This window comes from Trachypithecus francoisi, unplaced genomic scaffold (genome assembly GCF_009764315.1).
Source record: "Trachypithecus francoisi isolate TF-2019V2 unplaced genomic scaffold, Tfra_2.0 Lachesis_group15, whole genome shotgun sequence".
NCBI classification, from domain to species: domain Eukaryota; kingdom Metazoa; phylum Chordata; class Mammalia; order Primates; family Cercopithecidae; genus Trachypithecus; species Trachypithecus francoisi.
The window spans coordinates 114,710,392-114,729,324 of record NW_022681460.1 but is presented as its reverse complement, the minus strand read 5'-3'; the positions used below and the strand labels follow the sequence as shown (position 1 = coordinate 114,729,324).

The following is an 18,933-nucleotide window of genomic DNA, read 5'->3' as shown; positions in this document are numbered from 1 at the left end:
GACACCAGTACCAGCACCCAGGTACCACAGCATGCCCATAACACAGCACCCAACACATACCATGCCAATAACACAGCACCCAGTACCACAGCACACCAATAACACAGCATGCAGTACCATGGCATCAATAACACAGCACACAGTACCCCAGCACCCAGCACCATAGCATGCCCATAACACAGCACCCAACACATACCATGCCAATAACACAGCACCCAGTACTACAGCACCCAGTACCATGGCACACCAATAATGCAGCACCCAGTACCACAGCATGTTAATTACACAGTACCCAGTACCACAGCACACCAATAACACAGCATGCAGTACCATGGCATCAATAACACCGCACACAGTACCACAGCACCCAGCACCACAGCATGCCAATAACACAGCACACAGTACCACATTACACCAATAACACAACACCCAATACCACATTACACCAATAACACAGCACCCAATACCACATTACACCAATAACACAGCACCCAGTACCACACTACACCAATAACACAACACCCAGTACCACAGCACACCAATAACACAGCATGCAGTACCATGGCATCAATAACACCGCACACAGTACCACAGCACCCAGCACCACAGCATGCCAATAACACAGCACACAGTACCACATTACACCAATAACACAACACCCAATACCACATTACACCAATAACACAGCACCCAATACCACATTACACCAATAACACAGCACCCAGTACCACATTACACCAATAACACAACACCCAGTACCACAGCACACCAATAACACAGCATGCAGTACCATGGCATCAATAACACCGCACACAGTACCACAGCATGCCAAAGACACAGCATCCAGTACCATGGCACACTAATAACACAGCACCCAGTACCACGGCATGCCAATAATGCAGCACCCAGTACCACGGCATACTAATTACACAGTACCCAGTACTACAGCACACCAATAACACAGCACCCAGTACCATAGCATGCCAACACAGCACCCAGTAACAGCATGCCAGTAACACAGCACCCAGTACCACAGCATGCCAAAAACAAACCACCCAGCACCATGGCATGCTAATTACACAGCACCCAGTACATGGCACACTAATTACACAGCACCCAGTACCACAGCACCCAATACCACAGCATGCCAATAATACAGCACCCAGTACCATGGCACCCAATAACACAATACCCAGTACCACAGCACCCAATAACAGCACCCAGTACCACTGCGCCCAGTTACAAAGCATGCCAGTACCACACACACCAGTGCCACGGCACCCAGTCACCACAGGATGCCTAAAGAGTAACTGTTTCAACTTGAGTGGGAATATGGAAGGCTTCAGGACACGTCTTCCAGAGAAAAAATACTTTAACAGGTTTTACAGTGAGGAGAAGAATATTCACAACCACTCTATTGAGCTGAAGAATATGGGAAGATTTAAGTTGGAAAGTAAAATATTTAATCAAATGAAAAAAACAGCAATTATTAACTCAAAAACAAACACACAAAATTGTACAGGAAACAAAATGGCTGGGCACAGTGGCTCACACCTATAATCCTAGCACTTTGGGAGGCTGAGGCAGGCGGATCACTTGAGGTCAGGAGTCCAAGACCAGCCTGGCCAACATGGTAAAACCCGGTCTCTGCTAAAAATACAAAAATTAGCTGGGCATCGTGACGCACGCCTGTAATCCCAGCTACTTGGGAGGCTGAGGCAGGAGAATTGCTTGAACCCAGAAGGCAGACGTTGCAGTGAGCCAAGATCGTGCCATTGCACTCCAGCCTAGGGGACAAAAGCAAAACTCTTGGCTCAGAAGTGAAAGCACCAACCCCCGGGGCATGAACACCTCAGGACTGGAGTGAGACAGGAGAGCAGCAGAGTTCTCAAAGAGCCAGTGGACACATAGCAGTAAGCACATTACTCAGAAAAGGCACTAAGGACCGAACCGTGTCCCCCAATTAATACGTGTCAGCCCCGACCACCACGTGGCTGTGCTTGAAATACGGAAGCGTTATTGTTAGATGAGATCGCAAAGGTGGGGCCCTGACCCAAGAGAGGTGGTGTACCTAAAAGAACAGCTGGGCACAGTGCCTCACACCTGTAATCCCAGTACTTTGGGAGGCCAATGCGGGCAGATCACGAGATCAGTCCAAGACCAGCCTGGCCAACATGGTGAAATCTCAGCTCTACTAAAAATACAAAAATTAGCCAGGCGTGGTGGTGCATGTCTGTAATCCTAGCTACTCAGGAGGCTGAGGCAGGAGAATCATTTGAACCTAGGAGGCGGAGGTTGCAGTGAGCCGAGGTTGCACCACTGCACTCCAGTCTGGCCAACAGAGCAAGACTCCACGTCAAGAAAAAAAATAATAATATAATAAATAAATACAAAAACTTAACCAGGTGTGGGCCGGCGTGGTGGCTCACACCTGTAATCCCAGCACTTTGGGAGGCTGAGGCGGGTGGATCACGAGGTCAGGAGAACGAGACCATCCAGGCCAACACGGTGAAACCCCGTCTCTACTAAACACACAAAAAATTAGCCGGGCATGGTGGCGGGCGCCTGTAGTCCCAGCAACTCGGGAGGCTGAGGCAGGAGAATGGCGTGAAGCCAGAAGGCAGAGCTTGCAGTGAGGGGAGATCGCGCCACTGCACTCCAGCCTGGGCGACAGAGCAAGACTCCGTCTCAAAAAAAAAAAAAAAACAACCAGGTGTGGTGGCAGGAGCCTGTAATCCCAGCTACTGGGGAGGCTGAGGGAGGAGGATCTCTTGAGCCTGGCATGGAGAGGTTGCAGTGAGCTGAGATCACACCACTCCACTCCAGCCTGGGTGACAGAGCAAGACTCTGTCTCACACACACAAAAAAAGGCACATTTACATGTATCCTTTTTAAAGAAAAAATGTGCAGCCGGGCACGGTGGCTCACGCCTGTAATCCCAGCACTTTGGGAGGCCGAGGTGGGCGGATCACAAGGTCAGGAGATGGAGACCATCCTGGCCAACATAGGGAAACCCCATCTCTACTAAAAATACAAAAAATTAGCCGGGTGTGGTGGTGGACGCCTGTAGTCCCAGCTACTTCGGAGGTTAAGGCAGAAGAATGGCGTGAATTCAGGAAGCGGAGCTTGTAGTGAGCCAAGATCGTGTCTCAAAAAAAAAAAAAATGTGCTTTTGAATAGCTACATATTGTAAAGCTTTTATTCTTTTAATAATACACTTTCTAATTATAAACACGCTGTTATAGGAATTTGGAAAATACAGAAAAACAAAAAGAAAAAAATTAAAAGCCCACATATCCAACTGTACAGAAAAAAATACCTGTGTAACCAACCAGCCTGCCACTGGGTATTCAAGTCATCCTATTTGCTGGAATATTACAAGCAGCACTCCTTAGGATTATTTTAAATGTTTATTTAGGAGCAGACACCAATCCCACAGACTACAGGTGAGCTGGTCAAGATCCAGAGTGGGTCAAAACCAAAACAAAGTGGGGAGGGGGAAGGGACAGCATGAGGAGACATACCTAATGTAAATGACGAGTTAATGGGTGCAGCACACCAAGATGGCACATGTAGACATAGGTAACAAACCTGCACGTTGTACACATGTACCCCAGAACTTAAAGTATAATTAAAAAAAAAAAAAAAAAAGCACTGCAGCAACCTCAAAGGAGGCAGGAGGGTGAGTGCCACGAGCAGGGCCTAGGACCAAGCAGCTCACTGCAGCTCACAGCAAGGACAGCGCCTGCCCGGACACCCAGACGCCCAGTCACTCGGCCACCTGGCCACCCAGCTACCACCTGAGCCAAGAGCTGAGCCCATGTGCCAGGAGATGCCTCAACGGATCACGAAGGAAGCCCCTGGGCCAAGGTTGCGATCCACACAAGCCAGTGTCCAACTCCGGACAGGGCCCAGGGTCCTTGCTGGAAGAGAAGGGGCATGGAGTCTAGGCCCTATGCGAACTCAGCCTGGCATGCGGCCTCTGGGGTCTCCCCGGGTGCCATAGCAGCATGGCAGATCTGTGTCTGCTGTAATAGAGCCCCATGACCAGCCTCCATCTCTGAAGGAGTGGAGAAACCAAACACTTTCAGGAGCTAATGGGTTCTGAGAGGGCCCTATGACACGAGGAAACTGAGGCAAAGCTGCTTCCCTCCACACGCACAAGTAGGCAGCAGAGGGGCCCAAGAAAGAGCCAAGAGGTGGCCTTCCCTCCCTGACAGCCACCATGGCCCAGCCTGGCCCCTACCTCTGAGAACTGCAGGGTATGCTGCTACAAACGACGTCTGCGTTTGACAAGGACGAGCAGAACCGGAGAACGTGCATCAGTTCAAATCTGTGACACTGGTGCAAAATGTGAGAATGGGCGGGGTGCCAGGCAGCCAGTCACGACTACGGCTCAGTTCCAACAAGGACCACACGGGCCCACAGGGTCACTTGCCCCAAGCCCTCCCAGAAACAGCTGCTGCAGGTCCACACCGGCACCAGGGCCAGGAACGCAGTCTCATCAGCACGTCTGCCACTGGCTGCCTGCAAAATGCTTCCCTTTCACAACCCACCACACAGCTCAGGACGGAGGTCCACCCAGGCAAAGGGGCCTGTCGGTTCCAGAATCCTTTGGCCTGACAGGCAACTACAGATACTTTCGTGGACTCTGCTGAAATCTGTCAGTGACTATGGAGCTTTACATGACTGAAGAAGAGAAAAAAAATATTTGGAGTCCTCGCCTACTGACAGGTGCATAAAAATACAAGATGGACTGGGCACAGTGGCTCACGCCTATAATTCCAGCACTTTGGGAGGCCGAGGTGGGTGGACCACTTGAGATCAGGAGTTGGAGATCAGCCTGGCCAACATGGCGAAACCTCGTCTCTACCAAAAATAAAAAAAGTAGCCAGGCGTGGTGGCACGCACCAGTAATCCCAGCTACTAGGGAGGCTGAGACTGGAGAATCACTTGAACCTGGGAGGCAGAGGTTGCAGTAAGCTGAGATCACGCCATTGCACTCCAGCCTGGGCGACAAGAGCGAAACTCCATCTTGGGGAAAAAAAAAAAAAAAAATGGGCTGCAAGCTGGTGCTGTGGTGACAGAGTCCAGCAGAGCCCAGCACAGTCTGGGATTACAGGCGTAAGCCACCGTGCCCGGCCAGGAATCATTTTCAAAGTTTTCCTTGGACATCCATAAACAAAAAAATTTATCTTTGGGCCGGGCATGGTGGTTCACACCTGCAACCCCTGTACTTTGGGAGGCCCAGGCAGGCAGATCACTTGAGATCAGGAGTTCAAAACCAGCCAGCCTGGTCTCAAAAAAAAAAAAAAAAAAAACGCTGAGCAAAGTGGCTCATGCCTATAATCCCAGCACTTTGGGAAGCCGAGGTGGGCGGATCACAAGGTCAAGAGATCGAGACCATCCTGGCTAACACGGTGAAACCCCGTCTCTACTAAAAAATTAGCCGGGCATGGTGGCGTGGGCCTGTAGTCCCAGCTACTGAGGAGGCTAAGGCAGGAGAATCTCTTGAACTCAGGAGATGGAGGTTGCAGTGAGCTGAGATTGTGCCACTGCACTCCAGCCTGGGTGACAGACCAAGACTCCCTCTCAAAAAAAAAAAAATTAGCCGGGCGTGGTGGCAGTGCCTATAATCTCAGCTACTGGGGAGGTTGGGGCAGGAGAACTGCTTGAACCCCGGAGGTGGAGGCTGCAGTGAGCTGAGATGGTGCCACTACACTCCAGCCTGGGTGACAGAGCGAGACTCTGTCTAAAAAAAAAAAAAAATTATCTTTGGATCTGCTAAAACAGGGGAAGCAGATACCCTAAAGGAGACTAGAAAGCCCCACACCCAGGCGAGCGGGGCCCACACAAGGGGCAGTATGGCTCACAAGCACCTCTGCCCCTCTGCACCGCAGCAGAGGTCCCCTTAACAAGACAAGCCTGGGGCAGCCCCACCCCGGACCACCCCCTATGCACAGGAAGCAGAGTTCACCCCTGCAACACAGCCCGTGTGAGGCCAGGCGTCTTGAGCAGCACCACCGCCTGAGGTCCAGCTGACACGGAAACCCAAAACCAGTCCTCCACACACAACTCTGTACATGTTTTGGGCCCTTTCTTTTTCTTTTCTTTTTTTTAGCCATTTCTTCTCTTAAACTTTTACGCCATTACCAGAAACATAGTCAATAAACGAATGAGCAGGTCAGACAGTTCCTTAGGCACCATGTGGGAACCTGAACAGCAGGGGCTGGCTGCCCACCTTGAAAAGACCCAATGGTCCTCCGAGCAGCTCCATGAACCAGGAGCCCAAGACAAGCTACCATGTTGCTCCTGCTGTGGACACGTCTGTCGTCCATTCTCTGGCCACGGCCACATTGACCAGCCCTATCCACAAGTGCCTCACTGGGCTGGCCCAGGAAGACACACGAAAATATCTAGGAAGACCGTGTCCCCAGCCAGCGAGGAAGGTCAGGGCAGTCCACAGAAGAGGCCAGCGGCGAGGGGACTGTGAGCCTGACCAAGCGGACCTGGCAGGAGCGTGCAAGACCAGCCCTGAAGGCCACCCGGTGGGCCACGCCACCCTGAAGGGGAGCAGAGCCTGAGCCCGCCAGCCAGGGAGTGCAGGCCCTGGGCTTCCCGCTCAATCACTTAGTCAACAGCAGAACCTGCCTGCTGATCCCCACGGCTGAAATGACACGTGAACCCGTCAGCTCTGTTCAAAGTTCCACTGACAATGGGAACAAAGACCTGAGGGTGCAGAAGGTGTTCCCATAGAAGCAGAACAGGGAGCCAGGGAGGAATCCCAGGAAACCCTGGCCCAGGTGCTCCAAATGACAGCGGTTAAGTGGGACAAACGCAGAGAAGGGCTAGGAATGCAGCTCTCTCCTAGTTTGAGACAAAGACCTAAGCAAAACACTTCACTTTCCTCAAATCAAGTATGTAAAACCACGACGCGGCTCACGCACGGACCAACAAGGACCCACACCCAGGCCTCCCAAAGGGGAACTGGATGCCTGTGGCCGTGCTGGACCACAGCAGCCCCACCGCAGGGGATGAGGGACCGTGGCAGAGACACAGGCAAAGCAGCCCCCAGGACAGAGGGGTCAGCACCCGAGGCCTGGCCCTCCTGACACATTCCTCCACGCAGATTCCATCACAAGACGACTAAGCGGCTCTCCACGGGAAATGCACCCCTAACACGTGAGGCCCAAGCTCCCGGCCCTGTTGTGGTAGCTGCCTGTTCAGTGCCCACTCTCCTCCTCCCTTGCGTTACCTGCTGCCTTCCTTGCTGCCCGTTCAGTGCCCACTCTCCTCCTCCCTTGCGTTACCTGCTGCCTTCCTTGCTGCCCGTTCAGTGCCCACTCTCCTCCTCCCTTGCGTTACCTGCTGCCTTCCTTGCTGCCCGTTCAGTGCCCACTCTCCTCCTCCCTTGCGTTACCTGCTGCCTTCCTTGCTGCCCGTTCAGTGCCCACTCTCCTCCTCCCCTTGCGTTACCTGCTGCCTTCCTTTGGAGGACCACCCCCAGCTCCCCACTGGGGAGCAGGCGTCTGTCTGGCTGGAGCACCCCACTTTCATTCAGGAATGGCCCTGCTGCGCAGCCCCCCGCGCATACACCATGACTGTGCTGAGACAGGACACAGTGGCACATGTGCCCTCCTCAGAGCAATGGCAGGCCCGTCCTTCAGAGCTGCAGGAAGCATCTGCAAACAAGGCAGCCCAGAGCCCAAGGTCACTGCAGCAGCCACCTCCAACACAAAAGCCCACGAAGCCGCCCACCAGGCAGGCAAAGTCAGACTGGCACACAGCGAAGGTGCCAGGCCCTGCCTGAGGCACACCCGAGGCTCTGCCTCAACAGCGCCCTTCAGGGTTGGGCCCAGGTGGGTGGCTTTCCACGACTTCCAACCTAGTGCACCCTCCCTCACCCCTGGCAGGACAGAATGGTCCAAACGTGAGGAACACAGCCCGGACTTCATGCCCTGTCCGTGCCGACAGGCAACCCCTCCAACATCAGAGATCTTCAAACCACAGGCTGCACCACCGGCCGCCTCCCACAGAGAGGATTCAACTGCAGACAGGACTCCCAAGCCCCAGGGTCCTCTGCCACCAGCAGCCCTACAGCAGGCGAGTTAGGACCCAAATTATGTAGACACAGCTACACAAAATTAGACAGGAGAAGCCAATGTCTTCCACTAACTTTATAGCAAAGGTTGCTTATTACAAATACAGCAAACCAAGGACAGATGGCAAAGCTACTGCTCGCAGCCAAGCACTGAAGAGGGAGACACTGCGGTTCTAACAGCGGAAATCAGAACAGAGCTGATTTTCTTCCTGCAGCCCAGCCCTCAACTTCAGTCCCATCTTAAAAATAACCAGCCGGGGCCGGGCACAGTGGCTCACACCTGGAATCCCAGTGCTTTGGGAGGCTGAGGCGGGCGGATCTCCTGAGGACAGGAGATCGAGACCAGACTGGCCAACGTGGTGAAAGCCCGTCTCTACTAAAAATACAAAAAATTAGCTGAGCATGGTAGCTCACACCTGTAATCCCAGCTACTCGGAGGCTGACGCAGGATAATCACTTGAACCCGGGAGGCAGAGGTTTCAGTAAGCCTCAGCTTACACTACTGCACTCCAGCCCAGGCAACAAAGTGAGACTCCATCTCAAACAAAAAAACAAACAAACAAAAATAACCAGCCAGGTGCGGTGCCTCACGCCTGTAATCCCCACACTTTGGGAAGCTGAGATCACTGGAGTCCAAGAGCTCGAGACCAGACTGGCCAACATGGCGAAACCCTGTCTCTACTAAAAATACAAAAATTAGCCAGGCGTGGCAGCACACATCTGTAATCCCAGCTACTCGGGAGGCAAGAGAATTACTTAAACCCAGGAGGCAGAGGTTGCAGCGAGCCGAGATCGTGCTACTGCACTCCAGCCTTTGAGACAAAGTGAGGCTCCATTTCAAAAAAAAAGAAAGAAAGAAACTCTCAGTTATACCAGCCTTATTCAACAGGGTAACTTCACGGCATATTGTGTCCTAAAACGTTTGCTAAATAAATAGCACTTGGCTAAAGACAATGAACAAAAAAGAAAAAAAGGCTGGGCGTACTGGCTCATGCCTGTAATCCCAGCACTTTGGGAGGCCGAGGTGGGTGGATCACGAGGTCAGGAGATCGAGACCATCCTGGCTAACACAGTGAAACCCCATCTCTACTAAAAATACAAAAAATTGGCTGGGCGTGGTGCCGGGCGCCTGTAGTCCCAGCTACTCAGGAGGCTGGGGGAGGAGAAGGGCATGAACCCAGGAGGCAGAGCTTGCAGTGAGCTGAGATGGTGCCACTGTACTTAGTCTAAGCCTGGGCGATAGAGTGAGACTCTGTCTCAAAAAAAAAAGAAAAAAAAAAAAAATACATTAGGTGGCCAGTCCATTTTTTTTTTTTTTTTTTTTTGAGACGGAGTTTGTCCTCTTGTCACAATCAAGACTCACCACGGCCGGGCGCGGTGGCTCAAGCCTGTAATCCCAGCACTTTGGGAGGCCGAGACGGGCGGATCACGAGGTCAGGAGATCGAGACCATCCTGGCTAACACGGTGAAACCCCGTCTCTACTAAAAAAATACAAAAAACTAGCCGGGCGCGGTGGCGGGCGCCTGTAGTCCCAGCTACTCTGGAGGCTGAGGCAGGAGAATGGCGTGAACCCGGGAGGCGGAGCTTGCAGTGAGCTGAGATCCGGCCACTGCACTCCAGCCTGGGCGACAGAGCGAGACTCCGTCTCAAAAAAAAAAAAAAAAAAAAGACTCACCACAACCGGCCAGGCACGGTGGCTCACGCCTGTAATCCCAGCACTTTGGGAGGCCGAGGCAGGTGGATCACCTGAGGTCAGGAGTTTGAGATCAGCCTGGCCAACATGGCAAAATCCCGTCTCTACTAAAAATACAAAAATTAGCCAGGTGTGGTGGCGGGCGCCTATAATCCCAGCTACTTGGGAGGCTGAGGCGAGAGAATCGCTTGAACCCGGAAGGTGGTGGCTGCAGTGAGCCGAGATCGTGCCACTGCACTCCAGCCTGGGTGACAGAGCGAGACTCCGTCTCAAAATAAAAAAAAGACTCACCACAACCTCTGCCTCCCAGGCTCAAGTGATGGTCCTGCCTCAGTCTCCCGAGTAGCTGGGATTACAGGCGTGCACCACTGTACCCATCTAATTGCTGTATTTTTAGTAGAGACAGGGTTTTACCACGTTGGCCAGGGTGGTCTCGAACTCCCGACCTCAGGTGATCTGCCCACCTTGGCCTCCTAAAGTGCTGGGATTACAGGAGTGAGTCACCACGCCCAGTCGAGAGTCCATCTTAAATCGTATCACTTAGACTAAAGGGGTTTAACCTTAGAAATGTTTAATCCTGTGTTTCTGAGCCAGCAGCAGATTTCTGTGTCACAGTAAGCTTGAAGAACTGATGCGAATTTTAAATAACTCCTCGGGAGAGTCCCAGCACGTGGGGCTGTGCTTTCGGAGTCTTGATTAAATCAGCAGGGGTCGAATGAATTCCAGGCTTTCAAAGTTACACAGGCCGGAGCCTCCGGTCGCCAGCTCTAGGGAAAGAGTGGGAAATATATGTGCTCTGTTCAGAAGCACAACAGATGCCAGCCCAAAAGTCAAATAAACCTCCAGAAGCCACGCAGGGATCACAGGGAAGAAAGAAGAAAGAAACAGGTTCCAAGGCTGAGCACCACTCTGCTCCCTCCCAGGCAGCACACACACCCCACATGCCCTGCGAGGATCGCCTCAGGGCCCAGGCTGCTGTGGACTACACAACAGCACCAACAGATTTTGTTGGCAGGAAAAAAGGCCCAATCCTGGAATGCCCACCACAGCCACAGGAAGTTTTCAAAGTACTATGACCATTCCCCACACGTAAAACATCCCCCCTACTATTTCTCAGCCTCTAGGAAGAAAAGCTCAGAAGATCATTAAAAAAGCAACAATCGGCCGGGCGCGGTGGCTCAAGCCTGTAATCCCAGCACTTTGGGAGGCCGAGACGGGCAGATCACGAGGTCAGGAGTTCGAGACCATCCTGGTGAACACGGTGAAACCCCGTCTCTACTAAAAAATACAAAAACTAGCCAGGCGAGGTGGCGGCGCCTATAGTCCCAGCTACTCGGGAGGCTGAGGCAGGATAATGGCGTAAACCCGGGAGGCGGAGCTTGCAGTGAGCTGAGATCCGGCCACTGCACTCCAGCCTGGGCGACAGAGCAAGACTCCGTCTCAAAAAAAAAAAAAAAAAAAAGCAACAATCTGGCCGGGCGCGGTGTCTCACGCCTGTAATCCCAGCACTTTGGGAGGCCGAGGCGGGTGGATCACCTGAGGTTGGGAGTTCGAGACCAGTCTGACCAACATGGAGAAACCCCGTCTCTACTAAAAATGCAAAATTAGCCAGGCATGGTGGCTCATGCCTGTAATCCCAGCTACTCAGAAGGCTGAGGCAGGAGAATCGTTCAAACCCAGGAGGCGAAGGTTGCAGTGAGCCGAGATTGTGCCACTGCACTCCAGCCTGGGCAACAAGAGTGAAACTCTGTCTCAAAAAAAAAAAAAAAAAAAAAGCAAGAATCCAATTATCCAAGTACCGATGCCCTGAAACGTCCACTCCTCCCTTTATTAAGCACAAAGGACCATGTCTACTGGCTAGATCCAGATCCTATTTAAGAGGGTACAGACTTTACTGATGAAGGGTAAAGTTTACATGTCATCATGACTTCGAAGAATTCCAAGGTTCCTAATGACTCATAATGTCATCTATTTTAGTCTGGTCTGTTCTCAGTGAAAGTATTCTCAACATTACAAATCTACAAAAGTATCTAATGACAAATGCAAAAGTATCACGAATAAGAACAGAACCAAAATCCAACCCCAACGGCAGCAGGACATCCACTGTGGGTTAACGCCCGCCTCATCAGCACCTTTCCCTGGCTTGTTCTCCAGCTCTCGGAGGTGAGTACAGAAAGCGGGACGCTTGGCGTCGGACTCACCTGAACTCTCTGCCTTCGCTGTACCGTCTACTGGAGGAGGCCCTCGGAGCAGCTGTCTCCAGCAGCAGCTTCTGAGGGAGTCTTCCGGGAGGAGCAGCGTCTCTGCCATCGTCCTCGTCCATGTCCTGGTCACATTTCCATTCCTCATCTTCATTTAAAGTTGGCAGGTATCCAGATATGCCCTTCCCTGTCCCTGACCCAGAGCTCTGGTCACTACAGACTTTCGGGCTCTCCGAGCCTGTCCTCGTATATTCCAAATAAATATCAGACTTAAGGAAAGAGGGATAGGTGTTTTCCTCCATAGTGGCCTGGATTTCTGTCTGGGCCTGGTCAAACATGGCAGGATCGATCAGCTGCTTCATGATGCAGCCCTTTATGAAGCTCTTGGTGGCTGGCTTGGTCTGCCGGGACACGATGCCATTGTTATCAAGGATGTACTTTCGATAGATGGCTCTTGCCAGCTTCAGCCTCTTTTCCTCGTTCGAATCACAGGGCTCCAGCTTCCTGAAGCCAGTGCAGGCAAACCAGAAGTCCAGCAAATCGGCACAGCCCTCCTGCTTCAGGAAAGTCCTGAACAGGCTTATCCCATCTTGGTCATCCAGCAGGGAGTGCAGTGACTCGGCCCACTTCAAGTATGGTGGGGTGGGGGAGGCACTGCCCTCAGGCTCATACCCCAGGTCCAGATCCGAGCGCCTCGGAGTGGCCGTCGAAGTCTCAGCTTTAATGCCAACACCTTTCCCAGAGCAGAAACTGTAGCTGGTGGGCCTCGGGTCTGTGGACACCAGTTCTCCCTCCTCACCAGGCACTGGGGGTCGGGGAGCATCTTCGGTGAAACTTGCTCCGAGGTCCAAGGGGAAACCCTGCTCTTGGATATTCATTTTGGGACTCTGCGTCAATGAACAATGAGCGCTGCACCCTAATACATCAGTACTTACAGCTCCAAAGTGAATCAATCTGTCCTGTTGAAACCATTAAGAGGACAAGGATTAGGAAAGGTGGGTCCATGAAACACGAGCAGAGGTTTTCTCAAGACAAGACTCACGACGATGCCCTCCCACTCAAACTCAAAGCAAGAAACTCAGTTTAAATGTTCAGTCCAGCTATATTTTGGCTACAAGCATAGTTCCACTTTAAAGCAATTTCTGGAAACTTTTACAACTACAGGAATGCCTCTCATGCTAAGAAGGGATGCCCAGGAGACGGCAATGCCACTCCCCACAAGTCTCACTGCATGATCATCACAGGGGCTGGCAGCTTGAGCACCTCCCACCTCAGCTGCAGAGCTGAGTGACAGGGAAGGCAGGAAGGCCGGAGGCAGGAAAGCTGCCTCTAGTCCTGGCTATGTGTACAAACCTGAGTGAGGGCTGGACCCTCACAAGTAAGATGGAGACAATCGCTCCACCAGCCCCAACAACACTCAGAGAGAAAGGCAGGCGCGCTACAGCCCCGAAGGTGGTGGGCGTCTTCTGAACCCCACATCCTCCTGGCTCAAGGCCACTGTTTTCCGCCCTTGAGTCACGTCACACGTGGTACACCTTGCAACACGTGAGAACACACGGCAGGGTGTTCCTCCAACTCTCAACACGCGCCTCAAAGAGAGATAATCATGGGTCACCTTCAGCCCCATCGAGCAGGGGATCAAGGACAGCACCCACGCCCAGAGGCGCTCGGACACCGCCACTGGAGACAATCTTAAAATGCTCTGTCAGAATGCTGCACTTGACTCTTAAAAGCCTCTCTGATGAGGATTCAAATAGCAAATAGTAAATGAGTAAATTAAGGAACAGAGAAGGTACAGAATAAAAGGAAATGCAAATACAATTTTTAGCTAAGGAAGCTATAGTTCATGTGACTTCACTCCTTAAGCTGAAAACCGCACCGCCCACCCTCTTAGACATCAGGGAACTATAGAATTTGCTGCTACTACTGCTGCTGCTGCTACAAGCCTGCAAGGAGTATGCAAAAGAGACTAGATAAGGGCTCCAAGAGAACCCCTGCCATGGTCTGTGGTCCTTCCTGCCACGTACTATAGGAGCCCAGGAGCTCTGGCTATGCCTCTCAACCTGGCCACGCAGGTGACTGCAGTACAGCCTGCCATGATGTAAGTGGTCCTGGCTAAAAGGGGCTGGAGAGAGGGCTTTAGAGAAGCATGTTGGGTTCAAAAGCCTGGAGTGCTGAACAAGCCATGGGGAACAAATAAAACCCTAAAACCCAGGACCAACTCAAGGGGGATCTCCCAGCCACCACTCCACACTGCTGTCCCTGGTCTACGTGGAATCCGTCCCCCACATCAACTTCCTCACATTGCACACACTTTACCAGCCAACAGCTGCTCCCGGCTGGAAGCAAGAAGGATCCACAGAGCCAGGCATGGTGTCACGCATCTGTAGTCTCAACTACTCAGGAGGCTGAGGCTGGAGGATCCCTTGAGCCCAGGAGTTCAATACTAACCTGGGCAACATAGTGAGACCCAATCTCTACAAAAAAACTTTCTTAATTAGCCAGGTATGGTGGCATATGCCTGTAGTCCCAGCTACTTGGAAGGCTGGCGCAAGAGGATCCCTTGACCCCAGGACTTTAAGGCTGCAGTGAGCTATAATTGCACGCCACTGCACTCCAGCCTGGGCAACAGAGCAAGATCCTGTCTCTAAAACAATAAAAGAAAATTAGTAAATAAATAAGAAGCACCCATAGATGGAGGATGGGTTGCAACTATGTGCCCCCAGTGACATTTCAGCAGCTAAGGACTTTTTGTGAACGCTGCTGGGTAGTGTGTCATCTTGGCCTCAGCAGGAACACAGCTTCTAAAGGTCAAGGCCCAGTGAGCTGTGATATCCTGCTGCTCAGACCACTTCAGCGGCAGCCACTCTGTGAGCCCCATCAGCATGGAGGGAGCACCCTGGGTGTGGGCACCTCCACACTAGCTCACGGTCATCTGTCTGGGACGCCGTCACAGGAAAGAAGGCCTGTACCCTGACCACCTGAGCCTTACCGTGATAGATGCGCTGCCATTCACTAGCTTGAATATTCATCAATGAATATTTAATTCATTGATTTTTAATTCAATGATAGTTAATTATTTGATTTAATTCATTGATGTAAAAAAGAAAGACATTTGTCACAGATGCCAAACACTGGCTCTCTACAGATGCTGAACTACTGTACTACAGAAAACAGCAGCAAATTCTTCCAAAACTAATGGGTTTTGTTGTTTTGTTTTTTTTGTTATTTTGAGACAGGGTCTCGCTCTGTCGCCCTGGCTGGAGTGCAGTGGGGCGAGCTCAGCTCACTGCAGCCTCAGCTTCCCAGGCTCAAGCAACTCTCCAGCCTCAGCCTCTCATGCGGTGGGGACTACAAGCAGGAGCCACCAACGCCCGCCTAATTCTTGTATTTTTTGTAGAGATGGGGTTTCACCATGTTGGGCAGGCTGGTCTCAAACTCCTGAGCTCAAAGCAATCTGCCCACCTCGGCCTCCCAAAGTGTTGGGATTACAGGCCACCTTGCCCGGCCCCAAAACTAATGTTTTAATTCATATGTGAACCAAGTCCACCTTATTTATGTAAACTATTTTTCAGAGCCCAGGAGAAAATTTTTTTATAATCATGTGTATTTTGGGCTGTCAAACGACACAAGACTTTTTGGTGTCCCTGGAAGCACATGAACCCCTCCAGAAGTTACTGATGTTGTTAAAATATGTCCCAATTCCTGAAATCTCTGAGTTTCCACATGGAAGCACACCAAGCATTTAGTGTACACACACGTACACACCACACATAAAGCAGTTAGGTTTACTCAGGTTAGCATCAAATGCCCGCAAGCACTGAATCTGGCCCACAGCCTGTAGCTACCATCAATAAAGTGAGTCCGTAAAACGGGCGGGATGCCTACAAGTCTGATACCGTATTTAAAATTCCCTTTCGTCACTTCTTAGGCATATGCCCCAGGCACCGTGGCAGCAAACTCAGTGCCACCTACGTGTGTACGTATTTCTTTTACCCAAACTTAACTTCTGAAATTTTGATTGACATGGAGGATGCAAGTAAAACAGCACAACTCGGACATTTTCCCAACTGTCCACTGATTTAACTCTCGAAAGTTCAGGGCTACTATTTCACATGTAATTTGTTCTCCCATCACTGAAATTCTCAGCGACCAATGTAATCCGAAAAAGTCTGATTAGCTTTTCTGAAACTAGAAATTCAAGTCAACACCAGCTGAAAATCAAACAAAAACACTGTTTTTCATGCTTTCCCATCCTTGTCCCCGAATGGAGATCTTTTTTTTTTTTTTTTTTTTTGAGACGGAGTCTTGCTCTGTCGCCCAGGCTAGAGTACAGTGGCTGGATCTCAGCTCACTGCAAGCTCCGTCTCCCAGGTTCACGCCATTCTCCTGCCTCAGCCTCCCGAGTAGCTGGGACTACAGGTGCCGCCACCTCGCCCGGCTAGTTTTTTGTATTTTTTTAGTAGAGACGGGGTTTCACCGTGTTAGCCAGGATGGTCTTGATCTCCTGACCTCGTGATCCACCCATCTCACAGGCTTGAGCCACCACGCCCAGCCCTGAATGGAGATCTTAAAACTGAAACTGGGCCGGGCGCGGTGGCTCAAGCCTGTAATCCCAGCACTTTGGGAGGCCGAGACGGGCGGATCACGAGGTCAGGAGATCGAGACCATCCTGGCTAACACGGTGAAACCCCGTCTCTACTAAAAAATACAAAAAAACTAGCCGGGCGAGGTGGCGGGCGCCTGTAGTCCCAGCTACTCGGGAGGCTGAGGCAGGAGAATGGCGTGAACCCGGGAGGCGGAGCTTGTAGTGAGCTGAGATCCGGCCGCTGCACTCCAGCCCGGGCGACAGAGCGAGACTCCGTCTCAAAAAAAAAAAAAACAAAAAACAAAAAACTGAAACTGAGGCCAGGTGTGGTGGCTGACGCTTGTAATCCCAGCACTTTGGGAGGTCGAGGTGGGCGGATCACCTGAAGTCAGGAGTTTGAGACCAGCCTGACCCACATGGAGAAACCCCAACTCTACTAAAAATACAAAATTAGTCAGGTTTGGTGGCACATGCCTATAATCCCAGCTACTTGGGAAGGCTGAGGCAGGAGAATCGCTTGAACCTGGGAGGCGGAGGTTGCGGTGAGCAGAGATCACACCATTGCACTGCACCCTTTATAAATTATCTTAGAAGTGGCCAGGCACGGTGGCTCACGCCTGTAATCCCAACACTTTGGGAGGCCGAGGTGGGCGGATCACCTGAGGTCAGGAGTTCCAGGCCAGCCTGGTCAACACGGTGAAACCCCGTCTCTACTAAAAATAGAAAAATTAGCCGGGCGTGGTGGCGCATGCCTGTAATCCCAGCTACTCAGGAGGCTGAGGCACGAAAACTGCTTGAACCCAGGAGGTGGAAGTTGCAGTGAGCCAAAATCGCGCCACTGCACTCCCAGCCTGGGCGACAGTGCGAGACTCCGTCTCAAAAAAAAAAGAAAAATTATCTTAGAGGGGGCGGTGGTCACGTATGTAGTCCCAGCACCTTGGCAGGTTGAGGCAGGTGGATCGCTTGAGGCCAAGAGTTCAACAACACTTGCTGGGCAATATAGTGACACCTCATCTCTACCAAAAAAAAAAAAATTATCTTATAAATGGGCTGAGAAAAATCCCTAGAGAACTGACATGTTTTTCTGTACTTCCTTCAATGCCAAGTCGAAAGTTTCACTGCTCGGGCAGTGCAGCTCTGGTTTCACGGGGGGCTAAATTCCAAAGTGCGGGGCGGGGGTAGAATCTAGGAACCACACCCAAGAGAGAGACCAGTGTTTGGGCAGCGAGGCATCAACCTGGAGGGCACGGACGCCTGAGCACGCGGCTACTCAGGCCGAACCGCGACCTGGACCCGGTACGCGGCCTCGGCGAGGGCGGGCGGGAGTGCCCTCCTCCGGGGCAGCCGGACTCCCGCCGACTTCTGGGAGGCTGAGAGGGCTCCAGGCCCGGCTCTCCCGGGGTTCTCGCACGCTATGCGCGGCCCCTGCAGCTGCTCCGCGCCCCCAGACGCGCCCGAGGCCTCGGAACTCCAAGCGGCCCCCGCGCCGCCGGTCCCGCTGCCCAGGGGCACCCTGGCCCCAGCTCGCCGCGCACCCACCCCCTCGGCCCCACGCGCGTCAGCCACCCGCGCCCCCCGCCGCTTCCGGGTCCCGCCCGCCCGGCCTAGCGCGGCCTAGCCCGCCCCGGCGCCCGGCCCTACTCACCCGCGCGCGGAGGCGGCGGGGCCCCGGGCCCGGCTCCCGGAGCGGCGCGGCGCAGCCCGGCCCATGCGCTCAGCGGCAGCGCTGCGGGCGGGACTCGGCGGGGGCGCGGCCCGGGGCGGCCCCCATCTCGGTGGCTGCGGCTCGGCGGCCCGGAGGCGGACGCGGGGCAGGACGCGGGGGCGCCGCAGGGGCCCAGCCGCCAGCTCCCACACGCCCGCTCCGCGTGGACGCGGCTCCGAGTCGACTCCGGCCGGCTCTGGCGGCGGCAGCGGACACGATTGCCTCCCGAGCCAGAGCCCGAGCCCAAAGCGCCGAAGCCCAGGCCCGAGCGCCCCCGCCGGCGGCGCCCGGAAGTGCGGGGGCGGGGCCGGGGCGCGGGGACGAGGTGAGAGCGCGGGGCGGGGCCTCAGTGAGGGGCGGGGCCGACAGCGAGGGGACGAGGTAAAGAGCGTGGGGCGGGGCTTCAGGCGCGGGGCGTGGCTGAAAGCGCGAGGATAAGGTGAGGAGCGTGGGGCGGGGCCCGCAGCGATTGGACAGGTGAGGAGCGCGGGGCCGGGGCACGGGCAGGGCCGGAAGCGAGAAGACGAGGTGAAGAGCGCAGGGCGGGGCCTTGGGCGCGGGGCTGCGGCCAGGGAGTAGGGCGGGGCCCGCCTCGAGCCGAAGAGGTAACGAGCGTGGGGCGGAACCTCGTGCGCGGGGCGGGG

General features: G+C 53.2%; 1 protein-coding gene across 4 annotated transcripts in view; it reads right to left on the bottom strand.

Moving 5' to 3' along the window:
- Positions 1-18,584, bottom strand: part of AXIN1 (axin 1) — a 69,138-nt gene extending 50,554 nt beyond the window's left edge. For 2 of the 4 annotated variants that reach the window (XM_033236430.1, XM_033236432.1), the window contains exons 1-2: positions 18,230-18,584; positions 11,997-12,955 (exon numbers count right to left, since the gene is read on the bottom strand). In XM_033236430.1, the coding sequence (XP_033092321.1) occupies positions 11,997-12,874 (878 nt within the window). In that variant the 5' untranslated portion in view covers positions 12,875-12,955; positions 18,230-18,584. The remainder of the gene's footprint in view (positions 1-11,996; positions 12,956-18,229) is intronic. The other 2 variants (XM_033236429.1, XM_033236431.1) reach the window with 1 other exon arrangement.
- Positions 18,585-18,933: the final 349 nt, after the last annotated feature.